At 38.1% G+C, this 18,758-nt stretch overlaps 1 protein-coding gene across 2 annotated transcripts in view; it reads right to left on the bottom strand.

Moving 5' to 3' along the window:
- IARS1 (isoleucyl-tRNA synthetase 1) overlaps positions 1-18,758 on the bottom strand; it is a 107,784-nt gene that overhangs the window by 5,087 nt on the left and 83,939 nt on the right. For both annotated transcript variants that reach the window (XM_075159340.1, XM_075159341.1), the window contains 8 exons: positions 14,869-15,043; positions 13,980-14,092; positions 13,601-13,696; positions 11,377-11,553; positions 7,567-7,678; positions 6,465-6,590; positions 1,147-1,290; positions 12-164 (listed from right to left, as the gene is read on the bottom strand). In XM_075159340.1, coding sequence (XP_075015441.1) covers positions 12-164; positions 1,147-1,290; positions 6,465-6,590; positions 7,567-7,678; positions 11,377-11,553; positions 13,601-13,696; positions 13,980-14,092; positions 14,869-15,043 — 1,096 coding nt within the window. The remainder of the gene's footprint in view (positions 1-11; positions 165-1,146; positions 1,291-6,464; positions 6,591-7,566; positions 7,679-11,376; positions 11,554-13,600; positions 13,697-13,979; positions 14,093-14,868; positions 15,044-18,758) is intronic.

The raw sequence follows: 18,758 nt of genomic DNA, 5'->3' as shown, positions 1-18,758 counted from the left end.
TTTGTGCTTACCCTGAGTTTGCGCTTCGTCCAGGAACAATTTTAGCCTCCTGCTTCTGAGCCCAAAAACTTTTGCCGTTTCATGTAGAAGACCTTGGTACGTTAATCCATTCTGACCAACAGGGTTTTCCATTAGAAGAGTTCCCACTGTTCCTCTCTGACATTCTGAACAAGATAAACAGTTGAATCACTATTGGTGGGGAATGATACTGTTTCATTTATCTTGGCAAACTGAAATTTAGGATTTCTTCTTCCATTTCATCTCTATTTCTTCATAGTGCTGAGTAATTACCGATACCAACCTACTTACAGGTATTCACTAAATAAGTTCATCAATTATAGAATCAGCAGTACAAGTGGTTATTAACAGCTTGACAAACAAAAGAAAACTTTGCAGGATTCTTTATGTGGGTCAACAGGATAACCTAGAGACTAGAAAACATGAAATATTTCAACAGGACACACAAGCCACTAAGAACTACAGAAACTCACAAAGCACCTTCTCATGATCAAATCCCCAGTTAAAAACACATTTTTGGCCCAAGTAGATTCCCAGTAGTGTCAGTAAGATTCCACATGGGTAGTCCAGAAAGGACTCATACCAGGGCAGAGATTAAGAGCAAGTTGCTAACAATATAGCTGTTCCAACGTGAGGTTTCAGAGTAGAGGTTACAAGATCAGCAGCTGTGAAACAGAATTACGTACACATATCTATCCTCCAGATCAGGTTAATAACACAATTCATTTGGCTTTTAAATAGCACTAAGAAATGTTTCACAGGCTGTTTACAATGTCTTGGTAAAGAGCGGCTCCTCCTTCATTTTTGGTCAGTTTTAGACTCAGCCTTTTAAAATAAGCTGCACAGGTGAGCTGATGGTCAGAAATAGGAAAACAATGCTGAAGGGCTCATGTTTAAATGCTGTCCCTTATCTCAAACTGGCTCTCCTTTTTCTGTTATGAAAAGAGGGAGAAAAGCTAAATATAAACATTGCGTTTGTTAGAAAGCAAATCCTAGGAAAAAATAAACAAAATCACCATCTACCAATGAAAACGTATGTACTTATCTTCATCAGTAAGCGATGGTGTCCAAAACCTGTATCACAAAAAGCTCAGCCTGTAAATGAGGAGAGATCAGCATCTTACATACCTTGTGGTTTTGCATTCATTAACTGCAAGTTGATATACTGGCAGAGCAGAGCATCAGGAGAGTTGATCAGAGCAGGTGCTGACCCTGTTGTCACATGCAGAGTCTTTCCGCTGAGACTAAGCAAGTCAGTTTTGTTTATCAGTTCTGAAAAAGAAAATGAGACCAGTCAGGCCATTACAGGGAAGCCGAGGTCCAGTTCTCACTGGATTAGCTGACAATGAGCCTGTCTAACTACTGATTCCACTGTGGAAGTGTTTGCCTCTTCACAATCCTTCCTCAAGAAAGAGCTTTTCTCCTTTTTGAAAAATGGAATTTGTGCAGAAATACTTTGTTTTCTTAACAACACAGAGTACTTGGTCTGCTGTGGAAACTGGCTCCTACGTAACATTTCTTATGCACATAAATATACAATATGATGACTTATGCAATAAAAATTGTTAACTAACTTAAAACAAGCAAGAAATTATTCACTTAAGCCAACCATTTCTACCTCATTAAATTAAGACCTATGCTCTTTGCCTGTACCCTGATTTCCCCAGCTGAAGCAGCACTGGGTATGTGTTACTATGGAACATGAGGACATTTCCCTCATTAAACTCCAGATGACAATAAATGTAAAATCAGAGGCTGGTTAGCTCATGAATAATGCCCTCGGCATTAATATTTGTGTTTAATGTCAACAACAGCTGATGATTCAGCAGATGATTCCAGCCATGCGTATTTAGAAAATGGTGGAATCATTGGATCAGACCCAAAACAGGCCTTATGTCTCAAAGGATTTTAGAAGTAATACCAGCACCCTGAAAGCACTCGCATGAGAAGCTACTGAGGTTTTTCTAATACAAATGAGATAGGTAGGGCTGCATTCTGCACTACCTACATGAGCCTGGCTATCACGGAGGTAAAAAAAAAAAGCTGCTGATAGCCACAACATTAAAGATACAGAGAAATCACGTCACTGTCTGCTACAAAGCTTTTGCAGCTACAAAAGAACTCCAAAGACCAAATCCAGGAAGAATTAATAAATTTAATTTCTTGTAAGAGTTGTGCGTTGCTTGTCCATACAGAACAGGCACATCTGTCATCTCTTTCCAGCAGCGTTTTCATTCCATATCAGCCTTATTCGCATGTCACGGAGCCTAAGCTTTACAAAGCTTATTTTCCATCAGTTCATCTGAATGAGTTTCAAAGGGGCAGAAGTGGCACTCCTTTTTCCAGGAACATTTATAAACTTAAAAATGAAACATACAAACAAACAAAAAAACAACCCAACCCCCCCCTCCCCCCAAACCACCACCACCACAAACCCAAAATCCCCAAAGAAGCAAAACAAAACCCCCCAAAAGGTTAAAAGTAATCACAGGCTACAAGCTCTCAAAATTTTGCCAACTGCCACAGAACATCGAAGCACGATGCACTGTGGAAGGCTTATGAGACTGCCCTAAGGAAGGATGAAGACCTCAGACTGCATCTAAGATTCTAAAATGCTATCTTTTAAAAATCAACAAATCAAATTTTATATATATATATATATATATAAAAAGGCAAAACTTCATTGCCGCTTCTAAAATTCAGTTTTCAAGAATGAAGATTGTACGACGGTGGCCATCCGCCAGCTACCCAAACACTTCTTTGGTATGTCTGAGGTGCAAGGCACATGCTCAAGCACGCTCAAGGAGGCGGCTTTGCTTTTGGTTTGGAAAGCAAGACAATAACTAAATTAACAAGTGGAGAGGAATTAACAAGATTTCATCATAGGGAAAGGGAGCCAGCAGCAGGTTTTTCCTAGTGTAACCGTAAAGCAGCATTGCCTGCCATTTACATACAGGTCATGGGTAGGACAGCACCAGTGAGCAGGGTGCTTTACAGAGCAAGAAACACACAGCTCGAGTGACTTCGAGTTTGACGCTACCCAGCTGCCGGGATCTCTGCAGATCTACGCAGGGCAACAGGGCGTGAGCCACAGCAATGGCGATTTGCGAATTTAACAAATCCAGCATTTTGTATTACAGGACCGCTGACATTTTCACAAGGAAGAGCTCATGTACAGTGCTGTCAATGGAGTCAGTTCATATAACCCTCTAATAAGAGCAAGAAAAAGAAAAAAGTGGATCTTTTTTTATATATAACAATACACTTGAAAATAAGCAGCTATTACAAGTGCTCATCAATATTAAAATCACAGTCAGTTCTCCCTGCAGCTGAGATTTAAGTAGTAATGCTCTCCTAAGGTGCCTTACAGCCTCATGGCCTTTTAAAAATTAAAGATTAAAAAAAAAAAGTCTTTTTGTACTCTTGTTCAGAAAACAGTGCTAAGAACAGAATTTAAGAGAAAAAAAAGCCATCTGAAAATCACAAAGATTAGTTAAGACAAGGACTAAGAAGTTTATAGGGGGATTTTTGCCTCACCTACCCTTCCCCCCCTTTTTTAAGCCCTACATGACTTACAGCTTCATTTATTCCCATAAAGGTAAACAAATCTAAATTTTTAAAAATAAAATGTCAAATAATTTTTTTAAATAAATTTTTTTTCAGTATGGGCTACTTCCATGAAAGCCGAGTGCAAGTCAAAAAACATTCCCAATAAGAAGTTTGGGAAGTTTTCAGCTTTTCAGCAATCTAGACCAAAAAGAAAGTCACAGACAACTGGTTTTACCATCTGACTTGAGCGCAGCCTCTTTCCTTTAAATGATTCATCTTTTTTTTTAATGTAAAAAGAGACAAATTCTATTCTCAGTTTCTGAAGGTCAGTACAAATCCCAGAGCCATGCTCAGTGTTTGTGCAGTTACTCAAAATACATCGATCCACTGTTGGGGAGGAAATGTTTATCCCATTATTTCAATGTTGCACTGAAAAACAGGGACATGACATATTTTAGCCTGCCTTAATACAAGAACTGCCTGATTTTGTGCCATTACGCAACCCTAAGTAAATCTTCATTACAATTAGAAAACAAGATAATAAATTACTGCAAGTAAAGTGGACAGCCCTAAAAACCACAGGAAGGAAAATAAGGAGCCAGAAATATGGTTTTACTGGGTCACAATTTTATTAACACACATGGGAACAATTCAGCAACGATTTGTCTGGAGTGCACAACCTTTCTTTGCAATTCCTCTCTGATAGAGTGGCTGATACCAACCCCCTGCCTTACCTAAAGAGACCCTGGAATCACCATTAGGCCTCACCTGACATTACCCATGCGAAGGTTGGGCAGATACATCAAAAGGATTGTATCCAAACCAAACATCAGGAATTTCGGTTCTATTCTCTAACATCTTTAAGAGCTATTTTCTTTGTACACGCCCTCAACCCTGACTCCTCAGGGAGCTCTATCTTCTGCTGATCAATACTTATTCGAGATCTCTGCCAAACTGCAACAAAAGTGAATTTGATAATCTAGTCTTTCCGAGGGAATTTTCATGTTGTTAGTAAGCGGGCAGGCAAAAAAACCCGCTCTGTCTAGACCACTTACAAAGAATGAAAGTTTAAAATCAGCACGCCAAGATGGAAAGTCCCAAAATGATACCTACACAGCAAGAAGGAAAGCCAAATGGAAAGAAATAAAGCCTTTGCTACTACTGCAGAAAAGAACCTTTGATGAAGAGGGAAGGTTTAGATTTTCTTTTCCACTTCTTTTAGGAATTCAGCATTAGTAGATTGATGCTGCATCCTTTTGTCCTGTTAGTGGCAGAAAACAAACCAAATAAGCAGTCAAACTGCTTATAATCTTAACGAGATGAGAGTTTCCCAACTCTTCTTGGCCTTTTCCAGGTCATCTCTTAATAACTGTACTGAATGAATTGTACTAGTACATACCCACCTCTGTAGGCACGTACCACACTGCTATGAAGTATATCGCCAATAGTCGGAAAATGATTTCAAGGAAAACTATCTCCTCCTTTAAAACATAACTGAAACTTGAGGAAAGTACTGAGGGATCCAGAATTTCCTATAAATCATCTATAACTGAAAGCACAGAATAATCATTTTGTGTAATAGAACTATTCAGTTCAGCTGAGCACAACTTGGAAAGAGGGTTTATCACAGTAAGGTAAGTGCATTACATCCGATACGAAAAAACCCACAACATTCTTCTAGAAATACTTACAGGAACAGAAAAGTAAGAAAAAAGATGGAGATGGTAACAGTGACATTACAGACTCAAGTAAGACTATTCCCCTTCTGATGTCACAGGTAGACACGAACTGGTGATCCTTAGCAGTCCTATGGGCACCCCAAAACAGCCTTTCACAACAGCCAATTAAAGGATCTCCCTCTCAGGTGTTGCTTCAGTAATATTTCTGTGAAAACACACTAGCAAAAGCTTCTGTAGCCATCCAATTACCATTTTTGCAGTATTTTATCATTTCTGTGTCACTTCTTTTAGACTTAATATGAATAGTATGGAAACACACAAAGTCTGAACTTCAGGATGTGCCTGTGAACAACCCTAAGAACACAGAAAGCTTACTATCGCTGTTCAAGCATCTCTAAAGTCACGGCACGGCACGGCCACTCCAAGTACTCTACTCCCTGTATTCATTCACTAAAGTGTTTGGTAACTAATGTAATCTTGTTCTCAGTGTGCCGGTTTTTAAGTTGTAACTTTTCCTGATGTATTGAAAGATTATACGTAATGTAATAATAAAACAGCATCTTCAATCCCAGTTTGCTGGCAGGGTCTCATCGTCACCAATTGTAACATCTTTCATAATGTTTTTCTTCTCTGTTTCAGCTATATTACCTTTGTAATGAACAAAACTATGATATAGCCTGTAACTCTATATATAATCCATAGAGATATTTTACATTCTCATGCCTTAAGAGAGGCCAAGTTCAAGCTGCAAAAATATTCCACAGATTTTTCTAAAAAGAAGAAATGCAGAGATCCTCAAGTGAAAAAGCAACACTTTTTTTCTTCTACAGGCAGCAGTTTGCATTCAATTTAAATTCTCACCCTGCCTACTGAGGCATTAGGGAAAAAAAAGCATGCAAAAGCTGATGGCAGCTTGCCATCAATATATAGCAAAGCCTGGACCCGCTGGAAATACTTTCTGAAATAAATCAGGTTTTGTCCTGATGAGAAGTGCAATGGAAATAAGATAACAGAAGAGATGAGCATCATTTAGCAGCAGCTTTTAGAAACATTTTGATGTGACTATAAACAAAGTCTCATAAGCTAAGTACTATAAAATAGAATATTTCCTTATGCATTTTCTTGTCAATTTTGTATATATATAGAAAAATTATACAGTAAATAACTCCTAGCTGCCGCTAGAAAGACTTTCAATTTTCCTTGTCATACTCCATTTACCTGTTTTTCCATTAAAAACTGTCAGGTTTGAATTTTTAACACCAAAAATGCAGGAGACAGCACCTACAAGTCCAGTGAAGTTCAAGGTATTATCTCCTTTTGGATTTTCCAGCAGCAACACACCATCTAAAACCAAAATTAAGAAATTAAAATGCAGTTTGGAAGCAACATCCAAATTTCAATGATTTTCTAATACTTTTCTAATTACTTCCAGGGAGTTTCTAAGCTAAGTCCAAACTGGCAACACTGCATTTTCCAGAAATTTTTTTAGTAAGAAAGGGAAAGAGGAAAGAAAACAGGGAAACTGACTCAAGTGTACTTCAGATTTAGAGTATGCAAGTTATATTTGTTTTTATTAGCAAAGCAAGTTTTTGTGTCACTGAATTGTAATCCAGTATTATATTGATTAAAAACTGACAGACTGCATGCCCTCTGAGATCTTCACCAGCTTATACAGTTACGTTCATTATTATTCAGTAGCTTTGTAACCATGTTAAACAAGGCACACTTACTTTGACACATAAACTGTAAACACACGTAGGAAAAAAAATTCCAGAGAGCGCATTTTGTTTTCTCTCCTTTTAATATATTAACTCAACCTTGTAACACTTAACAATATCACTGCGCTCATCTTTTCATTATCCGTTACTCATTATCATTATATTCTCTAGTTTTAAGTATTCTTTTCAGCTCTATACTTAGTATCTAAGTTGTTCACAAACAGTATCTCCCCCACAGAAAGGCATCAGCTACATTTACAGTACTACATCAATTAAAAATTCTCAGGGTACGCACTCTGAGCATGGTGAAGGTACACACACCAATATAGAGCGTGTACGCCTCCATAGAGATATTCGCGTCCAAACCCTTCTGCAGAATATAAATAATTCATGTGCACACCTGAGGTCTACATCAGAAGACATCATGGACAACATGTGTTTTTGCTTTTAAGAAACTTAATTTCAAGAATTATTTGAAGGTACTATTGGAAGGGAGTTTGCACCACCTTTCCAACCAATTAGTGGCTCCAACATTCATCACACCATTTTCCAAACAATCTTTTAACACCACCGCTGACAAATGGAACCCGGTACATTCCTACCTTGCTCTGTCCCATTAACACAAACTTTGAGGTTGACGTAGGCACAGGCTGGACCAACACACTGACACAAACCACCTCTGACGAGTGTAATTTCTAGCTCTGATCCCTTCAGCTGAAGGAAGAGGAATATTATGATTATTTGAATATTGTTTTGTTAAACAAACGCAACAACATGTTTTCCTTAAATAAACAACGTTAAGATCTTGTCTTATACGAAACGTGACTTACAGTGAAATAGCAACTTTTGCCACATCTTCCTTCAGAGACATATTAATCTGTCTTTAATATATGTTAAAGATATAGCAGTATTTAACACATCAGAAAAACAGAGAAGAATCAACAGCCTGATTTTCACAAGCGACGAGCAGTGATGACACAGTCTCCCAACACATAACCCAAAAGTGAATACCCATAAGAGAGAAAGACTCTTCCAGAGGTAACTGGGAGTCTCTGAAGACAGGACCCTGCTCTCAGTCGCTGCCTGGAGAAGCCCTCACCCCTCCCCAAGGGGCTGCCGCGAACAGCCGGGGTAGTGGCTGCCTCAATACCACGTCAGCCTTTGTGAATACCTGCCCACTAGCAATTAGTGAACTCATTAAAACTTCAAACACCCCAACAAGAAACGGAACAAGTATCTTCCTTTGCAAATGAGACACAGGATGAAGAGACTTGAGAATCTGCAGCAATACAGACTTATTTTGTAGAGGCCTTAAACCACAGCTTTAAGTCTGTGCTTTTTCCAAGCACGGGTCTTTTCCTGAACTAAGTACAGGCTGGAATTACTCCTGCACTTAAACCAATTTTCATGAGAATCACACTCTAAAAGATCTCTTAATTACAATTTGTAATTAAAGAAATATCATAGAGAAATCACTTAGATGAACAACTGATACTAAGTGGCCATTTCGGCCACATTTTTTGTAAATTTAGAGTCAGTCTTTGTTGAGAGTCGCAGTCCAAAGGGTGACCAGCTCAAACTTGGAAGTGCCACTCTTTGCTGAGCTCCTGTTACAAACCAGGGAAAGACACTTATGGAGCAGCAAATCTCATTTCGTGTTTACCCAATTCTACCAGCAATTAAAAATTCATTTTTCAAGCAGCTGCTTTGCTTTCACAGTATTGTCTGAGCAACTGCTGAATTTTTTTGTTGTCTCTCAGAGCAAGTCTTCGGGAGAAGAGTTCATAACTAAAGCCTTGTATCAAGAATTGATCCAGGATAATTTCACAGAAATAAATGATCCTGAACGTAATCAAAATACTTGTAGAAAAGAGACTACATTTCATTTTTGTCCCAGTCTTCATTTACATTCAACATCATGCAGACCTGTTATTCCTTCTAATATCTTCCAGAAACCTGGTGCAATGATCCTGCCACAGTTTACTTATGAACTTACATGTGGAATTACAAACTTCATTCTTTTAACTTGCACCTGCTTTTATATCTAAAAAAAAAAATCTATATAATCATCTACATAATCATCACTGTAAAGCATTTTCCATGTCAATGCTGCTTATCAACCCCCACCAACAGAAGACAGTCAATGCATAATTCAATTTGAATTCACGTCTTCATAGTCTTCATGCCTGGAACTGCTCGTGTAAAATGCAATGCAGTTACGACTAATAAAGACGACTGACGATAGCCATGTCTGCTGCACCAAACTACAAATTCATTGCACACAGCTGCAGCTCTCCTCAACTCTCCACAAAGGGCCAAGCTTCCACACTGAAAGGATTTCTAAAGAAGGGCTTTTTCATTTCAGGTATTTTTATTCACTGCCTTTAGTGTGACAAGCTAGCTGCAGCAGAACAGAGTACGGAGACAAACACGTGCCGCCCCAGGCAATCCATCTCCGCAGTCCCAGGAAGCGCGACTTCCAAGGAAGTCTTTACAGTTGCACTGAAATCTCAGTCATCTGTTTCTCTCTGCAATCTCTGTTTTGAAGTCTGAGTACCTGACTAACAATTCAGAGGCGCAGCAAGTCCGTAAGCACAGTAACCATCTAAACGTGCAGAAGGCAACCCACGCGGCAAAGACCACAGATTAACTCCGTAGGGAGGTACTTTGTAGTGATTGAGACTCCTTAAAGTAAAACAACAACAAACAACTCTGCATTCACTTACGAAATTTTTCTTTGCCTCCCTTTACCATCCATAAACTGTATAGCTTCGGTACACACGACTTGCAATAACTCCCTGCTATATCTGAGAAAACCTCCGCGCCCAAGACTTCAAGCTGACAGGTAGGCACTCTCAGCTCTATGACCATTACAAGATTCTTGCAGTTCTATAAACTTAGTCATCAACTGCAATAGCCAGACAGAACTATCTATCTTATATAGCCTTATGTCAGCTATAATTTTTTAGGTTTACGCAGTCTGAAATCCGACATTTGTGCAAATGCATAGCCACAAACCTCCTCTCTCTGGTTTACATACTCGCTCATCATTGCCAAAACTGAACAGATGTCTGGTTTTTGCTGCCATCCAGACAACAGCTATCAATGGTATCCATAATAACCAGCACCTTCTGTCAGGGCAAGATTTCGTCTTTACGTAAACAGCATTATTTAAAACTAATCCAATCTTTCAGCTTTCCACAATTATTTTCTTCACTAGAATCTGCTAAATTAAAATTTAGAAAACAGAAAAATAATAGTGGGGGGAACCACACTCAGACAGGCATGAAAGCTTTCACGGAAAGACACAGCGACCAACGTTAAAGCTCATGTACTAGGCAATTTCAGAGGCAGGCATCCAGACAAGTATTTCCCAGCACTCCACATATTTTTCCAGCTGCTTTCACATTCTAATTCAGATTTGATGTAGACTTAACATCAAACTGTCCATCAGCAGCATCCCAATCAAATAAGTACCTAGAAGAAATAGCAAAATATTTTCACCCATTTCTCAACCATAATATTCTCCACTTTTATGTAGTGTTTTTCCCTATGTTTATCACTAAATTAAACTAATAGTTTTGAAAAAGGCCAAACAGAGCTTTGTTTCAAACCTGTGCAACTTCACAAGTGTAATTAATAAGTCTAAAACATTTCCTTACACATACTGTTTTTAAGATGGATAAAATATGCTCTTTCCTTTCAACTATTCTCAGACCCCTCCAAGCCATTCTGTAAATCAAGTTTTAAGTCTGATATATCATAAGTTCTTGTCTCTCTGGTCTAGCATGACATTTAGATTGAAGAATGTTTCATCCAAAATTCTGCTAAGAATGCCTTTTGAATATAGTAAGTTTGAATAAAACCATGGCAAAAGTATTCTCAAAACAGTCAAAGAAAACAAAGAAAATAGTTCAAATCTGCTGCTGAAAGAATAAGCCAATCTGCGAAACTGCATTGTTACAAAAGACTGAACTTCAGCAATACGGGGGAGAAAAAACAAGCATCCTCAAACATTAATAACTGAAGTTGATCTTAAGCCAAAAGGCAAAATTTAGCCTCAGAGGAAAACATTTCTAATACAAAAGCATATTAACTTGAAGAAATCAGAGCAACAATATTTTTGCTGTCTAAATAATGCACACATAACTGTAAGCTTACACAAATGACTACCTAAGATACTTATTTTGGTACCCAAGCAGCTTCATTTTCAAAAATACTACACATACAGAGCTCAACTATTTTCTTTTTTAAACCAAAAAGACTAATATGGAAATTTTTAAAATATGAAACAATATCCACTATATCCCACAAATAAATATTGACATGCAACTTTTCTGTAATTGAAGCACTTTGTTCTGTTAAAAGCAGACAAACAATGAACTATGCCATCAATGCTTTTTCCTTCTTACTTGGGTTGTTTCCTGGATGAGAACTTCTTTTGAGGTAGGCACCGGGTAAGGCTTCAGGGCAGCCTTTATTGTTGCAAAAATGAAATCTGTATGTTCCTTAATGACAGTATCCAGGTAGTCACCTTCTGGATGTGATCTGTAGTACACTGTAATCTCATCTGTAGGAACCAGATTTCGCTGTAGGATACACCAAATGTACTATTAATGACAGCAAGAAGACTTCCACATATACAAACTAAAAGAAGGGTACTTGTTAAGTTAAAGAAAAAAATATCTTAGAAAGATATTCACCAGACATCTGTTAAAAGTTTCCACAAGAGATATAGAATAAAACAATTCGTCTATCAGAAGGGCAAAAAAGAGGCTTGAAACATGGAGTTTTTCTTTAAAATATAAAGACCAAGTAGTGTACCTTACTCAAAATGTCTTGCTTCCAAATTCATTTACCAGCTCTTCTCCTTGGTGAACTGAAAGTCTACCAAATTTATTAAAATGCTTTTCTTGATGCACGAAAATTTTACTGGCATTTACACATCCTGCTAGCCTGAAATTAAACCCTCGGCTCGTTACTGAACAATTGCTCAATCAGTGACATTTTCTTAACACCCAACAGTCTCCAAGACATTTTGGGATTGTTTTGGAAGGTGGTGACCAGGTTTTTCACACTAGTTCTGCCACATCTCACATACTAACATATACTTCAGAAAAAGAGCAATTAATTTGAATGGTACGCTTATTAAAGCTGAATTAGAGCAAAATTCTGCTTCAGTAAGAAAATGGTTTCAAGGAAGAAAAATAGCAGCACCAAGAAAACTTTATTTCTAAAATCTGCTAAAAATAATGACTGCCCTAATGCCGCTAATAGTTACTGCAGATCCGGAATCTGTGGGTTTTATTACATGTATGCTTTTATAATAGCAGTGGGAATGAAAGAGTGACAGAATAAAGGCACATTAGCATCATGTTAATTATTAGGCAAGATTAAGTATTTTGATATTGATTTAAGTGAAAATAAATTATGATTTTACGTCCTTACAGAAGTAAATTTAAATCATCCAGTAACTTATGAGAGAGTTTTCTTTTCATGGCCACATTCCTTGCTGTTTTTATTTTATACAGATATAAATCTACACAGGTTTTTTTAGTATATATTTTATATATATATAAAAACTGTTTTGGTACAAATTTGTCATCTTTCAGTCTTATTCTGAAGATGCATGCAGTCTTAACTGTACAGATATCTTTTCCCAAAAAGATGTCCCATTAAAGTTTTCTCTACACATCATTTAGAGCTCCTGCAAGATTTCTTCAGGCATAAATCTGAAAAAGATGCAAATTCTAGCGCATTGCCACCAAGTTAGTCAAGTAGAAAAACCCTACATATATCATAGAACAATGGTCCATGTTTGCAATGCGTGAGTGCATGAAGGGACAGGGGACTGTTTTGTTTTGTGGGTTTTTTTTTTAAACTTGCAGGCTCTGAAATCTTTAGAATTCTCTGTACCGAGTTAAATATTACTTAATGTCCTTTCCAGATTAAAGGCTTTTTCTACTTATCATCACCTCCATGGTGACCATGCTTTCTTGACACAAAATGGAGATACTGAGTGCAGCTCCTTCTGGATTAGTATTGTAGAAAAAAGGAAGTTACATTGGTTCAAAGTGCTTTAACATAAGTTCAGCATCATTTGTATGTATGATGAGAACAATTCAGAGCAGAATCATTAATGTAGGTATACAAATCGGTGCCAGAAATGCCTCCTGCAATTTGCTAAGACATGAGTTTGTTTCTTTTAGCAGTCCTAGGCTCAGATGTCTCAGCTTCACCAGCCCAGCTGACGGGACCAGAACTGAGACGGAACAGAACGTAATACTTGGCAGGAGGCAGGCTGGCCTGAGAGCTGCGTAACCGGGACCGAACCATTGCTACGTGGCTGAAGACAGAAAACAAGAGGGGCTCAGTAAAATAAATAAATAAATTAGTTAATTCACTGTGGATGATGTGTAGCAAGCTCGTTGTTCAACTCCAGCTACCTAGTAATATGGAAATTCAAAATGAAAATAGTTATTTGTAATCATTTACGTCCGATCAGAAAGCTATGTATTAGCAGTAAATGATACAGGGCTTCATGTTTAATTACAAAGGTCAGTTTCTGCTGCATATTGCCCAAAGATTGCTTAAAAGTAAATTAAAATGTCTTGTTCCAAACCATTGCTTCCTAACCTTTTTGCGAAGCTTCTGGATGCGATTAATGACTTCCCGGGCAACTCCTTCATCCACCATGGACTGGTCTGGGGTAACATCTAGCAGAACTAAAACCTGAGGTGATGCACAGAAGACAGCTGAATGGTAACGAGCTTGAAACAAGCTAGTATTGACTCACTCAGAAGCTCAGGTACATTTTTACAGAGCTCCTCACTTACAAAATACCTTGTTGAAGAGAGTACTTTAACATTGCCAAAATTCAGAAGACAGGCTCCTGGAATTTGTTGAACTAACTGAACAAACAAAACCACCCCAGCTTTCACCTCACCATTTTCATATTACTTCTATAGAAACTCTCTCCTAAATCAAAAAAAGTAAGAAATAACCAATAAAATACCTGAGCATCAGAATGTGCCTCAAACTGGGCAGATCCTCCTGCAATCTGATCAAAGGTATACATGAGACGAAGATCTTCCTCATGGAGTTCGTGTCCTTCTACAACAATGGTGCCTGCAGAATTGGCAGATGAAGAGCATCTCTTACAATCAGAGCGGAAAAAAATTTGTTAAGTCAATAAGCTTAAGATCAATCTTCAAAGACATGAAACGCAATGTATTTGCAATACATTTAAACAGCAATTAAGCACTAGTAAGGAACATGAACTATCCCACATTCAGATTTTCCATACAAGCACGTCAACAGGCAGCAGAACTCCCTCAAACACAGACGCTTCAGCAACTGTCTGTGCACCATTTGAATGGAACGGAATAAAACTTAGAAGTAACCTGTATACTTTCAACTAAATCGAAATTCACATTCAAGCAGTTAACTGAACAGATACAGCTGGAAACTTCACACCCACCGGTAAATCTGGAACTGAAGCAATGCTTTTAGAATATAAATGATTGCACATAGTTCAAATTTGATTCAGTCTTACAGAACAGTTTACTCTCTACTTCATTTTGCCTTACAATAGCACTTAAACAGGAGAACAGTGTAAGATTAGTATACACGGCCACTTCTAATCTACTGTCAGCAAAATAATAAAAACAATTTTTGTCCTATTCTCAGTAAGATAAAATCTAATAGGGATTATAACTGGGAAGTAGGCCTTAAGTTTCCCTAAGCCCACAGAAGGATACTCTTGCATCTGTCCCTGCAAATGCTTGATTAATTTAGACAGATCAAGAGCAATTGCTTAATTTTTTTCTGATGAGCCAAAGGATTTTGGATCTTCTTTTTCTGGTCAACGTTGCCATTGTTCAGAGGTTTCTACCACTACATACCTGTCTCCTGGAATTCCTCCAGCTGCTCACTCTTCAGCTCTTTGATTGCAGCCATGACAAGCTTAAATGCACCTTTCAAACGCTTCCCAAGCACCATGTGATCGGGTTCTGCTCTCAGCCGGACTCCGTATTTATCTTTATTAGTAGATAATGTCACTTGACGTACATTAAGCTCCTATATAAATACACCAAGATGAAAAAATGAACCTGAAGAACAGCCATCTCTGACAACTGTGGAAAGAGTACAAAACCAGGGGCCACAGTACTACGGAAGTCGTAAGTCTCAAGCTGCAAATTTTTTATATAGTTTTCTCTATGAACTAAGTAATTTGCCAACACTGCAAGAACAAATAAACCCAACTGATACTGAAACTATCCTTCAGCAGAAGATCCTATCCTCCTCTTCAGCCTTTAAGTAGACATTTCTCTGTTACTAATAGAAACCAGTCAGCTCTCAACTCAAATCAGATCCCTATTCAACCACCTTTTTTACTTTACTGTTACAACTGCCTGAAGAGATAAAACCATTACCTTTGTGTGCAATGGCCTCGCAAAATTCAGGAAGAAAAATTTTGCCAAAATACTCCTTTCAGTATGCATTTAGCCAGAAAACTGTAATTTTAAGTTGTACAAATGCTACTGCCTCATTTTGTCTCTTTCCTTATCTGTTTATTCTAGGTCCTTACTGTACAGAAAAACACCTTGCTCAGAAAAACTTCAGTCTATGCTTTGCAGCACAAGGACTCTGAAGATCAGTGTGCAGGGGCAGCCAAAAGCTTATAAAACTTGCATGAACTTCAGGAGGGGCCCTAGACCAAGGACGTTATTTAGCCACTACAGAAACTTGGGTGTGCCCATGTTTTATGAGTAATGCGTGCAGTTTTTGTCCTTATATCTGAAGGGAAAATAGAGTGATGCTGTAGAAGGTTTTAGAGAACAACTCATTTACGAGAACAGCGTTGCTACCATTTGAGGAAAGATCAAGGCTAAAATTCTTCGGAGGGAAGAAAGTGGAAGAGGGATATGGTTGAAATTTAAAGAGTTATGAAGGAGGTGGGTAAGGAATGTAAAACTGTTATTCACCAAATCCCCAAACGACCCCTCAAGTAAGGGAGCATGCAGTGAAAATAGCAGGAGATTAGTTTAAACGTAGTTAACCCTTGGAACTTAATGCCACCAGAGGAGGTAAGCAGGAACGTACCATCAAGTTCAAAAAGGAATTAAGCTCCTAACAGCAGGCACATGAAAAGATGTTGAAAGGACTAGGCAGGCATGTGCCCTTGAGTATCTTTAGTACAATAGCTGCAGGCGGCCGCCTACGACAGGAGTCTACCGCAAGAAGTGGCCAGATGCTTGCGCTTTCTCTAAATGGACTCTGCCATTGCAGCAGACAGCACGATGTGCTAGATGAGCCACAAGCCTAAACCACTGAGTCATTTCTTATGTACTTAATTACAAATATTTGCCTCATCACATAAGCACATTAAAAACCACCATTAAAAAAACCCCTTCATTACACATCCTGACCATCATACAATGCCCAATTTGAAAATACACAGCAAACCTCTCCGCTCTGCACTTAATTCTGTCCAACGAACAAATGCATTACACACGTTATTAATAACACCAAGAAATAATGTTCTGGTATATCTCCTGTAAATAAGAGCACTGTATCCCAGTGTATTTTATGTCTTCAAGAGAGCCTGGTTTTTCCCTGCTTTGTAAAGCTAAGTAAGAAACACACACAAGGCAGGACTCGACACCTAAATTTCCAGTTTTGCACAGTCTCACTCTCCCTGTTCTTGGTGTAACGTACCAGGGACAGATCTTGGAGAGTTTTAATTGCCAACACACAACTCTTCTACAGGTACAAACCTGCACATATCTGGAGCACATTTCACTATAATTTGGCAGGTTTTCTGTCAGGCTGCCCAATACTTGAAGCGTTTTGTGTTTAAATCTCCACTTGAAGGTTGTTAGAGTTCACATCAACACAATACAGAATCACCAAGTGCATTTGGCAAGCAAGCTACTCCAAGGCATTTAAGGAGCAAAAGTAAATGGTAGCGTCAGCATGACAGGACTAGCAAGTAGCCAAACATTTAGACTGAGAAGTAATGCTTAAACACCACCTCTGAGCTACAGTCTAATTCCCCAAGAAGTCCTATTGACATGAGGAGCCAAGAATACAACTAAATCTAATTTTATTTAATACATCTTTTAGGAAATCTAATGAAAATTATGTACCTCAGAAATTCAGTTTTAATGGGGTGCTGTTGGAAATGAGCCCACAAGTGCTAAATGATGACCTCGTGGGGAAAAAGAAATTATAATCCAAAAAATAGCGCAAATTTAAAGATTACTTTGGGCCTGATTAGATAAATTACATACAAGCCAACTCCATCAGGACAAGTTTTCTATACTAATTAAATTAGGAAACCATTCTTCTGTATACATTATCAGTTAAAAAAACAGAATGATTCTTCAAAAAGAACCAAGTCTGTATTTTAGGTCTGTTTATATCTGCCTCAATATAGTGCTTTGACTTAAAGTAGTTCTTAATTTTATCTTCCCAATAAATCAAAATTAGCTCCTTAACACATCTTTAAAGTCTCATACAAACAAACTGAGGCAACCAGTCCTTCCCATCGCCAGCAGGAAGACCTGTATATTCAGGCATTCATATGTACAAGGGCCTTCAGTTGGTGCCACGCGCCAGACACGATCAGATCGACCGGTAACCCAACTGCGCCCAGTTCTCAGAACGGAGGAAGAGAAATGCCAGTGCTGTGCTTCAGCTGGGCTGGACTCGCTAAGCTAACACCCTAAAAAGGAAAATAAATATTGATTATGTAATACAGTAAGAAACAAAATACTGAAGGACCACACACTGCCACAGCCCACGCGTCAGTTAATTCAGCCCATTCACGGACTCGGTCTACTACACTACTGTAACACCATTAATGTTACGAAATACTGGTAGACCTCGGATTTGATGAAGGAGAAGTCAATTTTCTCTGTTTTATTAAAGCCATGCATAGGGGTGGGGGTTAAAGGGTATACAACGGTCGGATGAAGACAAGATTCTGATTGTGCTTAGAGTAAAGTTTACTGAGATAAAACCTTTCACTGGAAGTAGTTAGGAAGAGAAATCCTGAACTAGGCTTGTAAAACGCCTCAAATACTAATGAATAAAATGCAACGGTGTTCAGCCGCTAAAAGCCGCCTGGATTTATTTCATTTTGTGAGCTTGGCCACTTTTGCATGACAACTCTATACTCTGGACAGTTCCAATATTAAAATCCATTTATTTAAATGATTTGCTACATTCTGATGATGAGAGGGTAAGACTGCAGATCAAAGACTACAGCTACTTCGGAAAAAGTGATGAATGAAATTTTTGAAGAATTGACAAATGTATTTTTCAAATTCTTTTGTCAGCAAGTGCATGAAATCAGATGATGTAATTTTTCTTACAGATTACCTCTGGCACCTGCAAATTTACTAGAAACACACTTCTGACAAAAACTAAAGGTTCCAAAGCTCCAAATATGTAGGAGGTTGATGAACAAAGCTGCAAATAGAGCCCAAGTAATACTACCCAGTCTGCCTATTTCATTGACCTCCTTAGCTCTGAACCATCCTAGTAAACAACTAGATTGATTGCTACGCAATACAATAAAACACATACTAAGCTTCAGCATCAGCTTGTCGAATTTTAAGATACATAATAAAAATAGGCCAATAAACAGTATTTTGTATTTGTGCTTCCATAAAGGTATTTGAGTTTGTTGAAACTGATCTGCCCATAAGACATACCTTAACTTTGTTTGTGGTAGCAAATGAATATAAATTAAAACATACTTTTGTACAATTCAATTATATAATAA

This window comes from Calonectris borealis, chromosome 10 (genome assembly GCF_964195595.1).
Source record: "Calonectris borealis chromosome 10, bCalBor7.hap1.2, whole genome shotgun sequence".
In the NCBI taxonomy this organism is placed as follows: Eukaryota; Metazoa; Chordata; class Aves; order Procellariiformes; family Procellariidae; genus Calonectris; species Calonectris borealis.
Note: the sequence above shows the minus strand (reverse complement) of the source record. Positions and strands in the feature narration are given on the sequence as shown.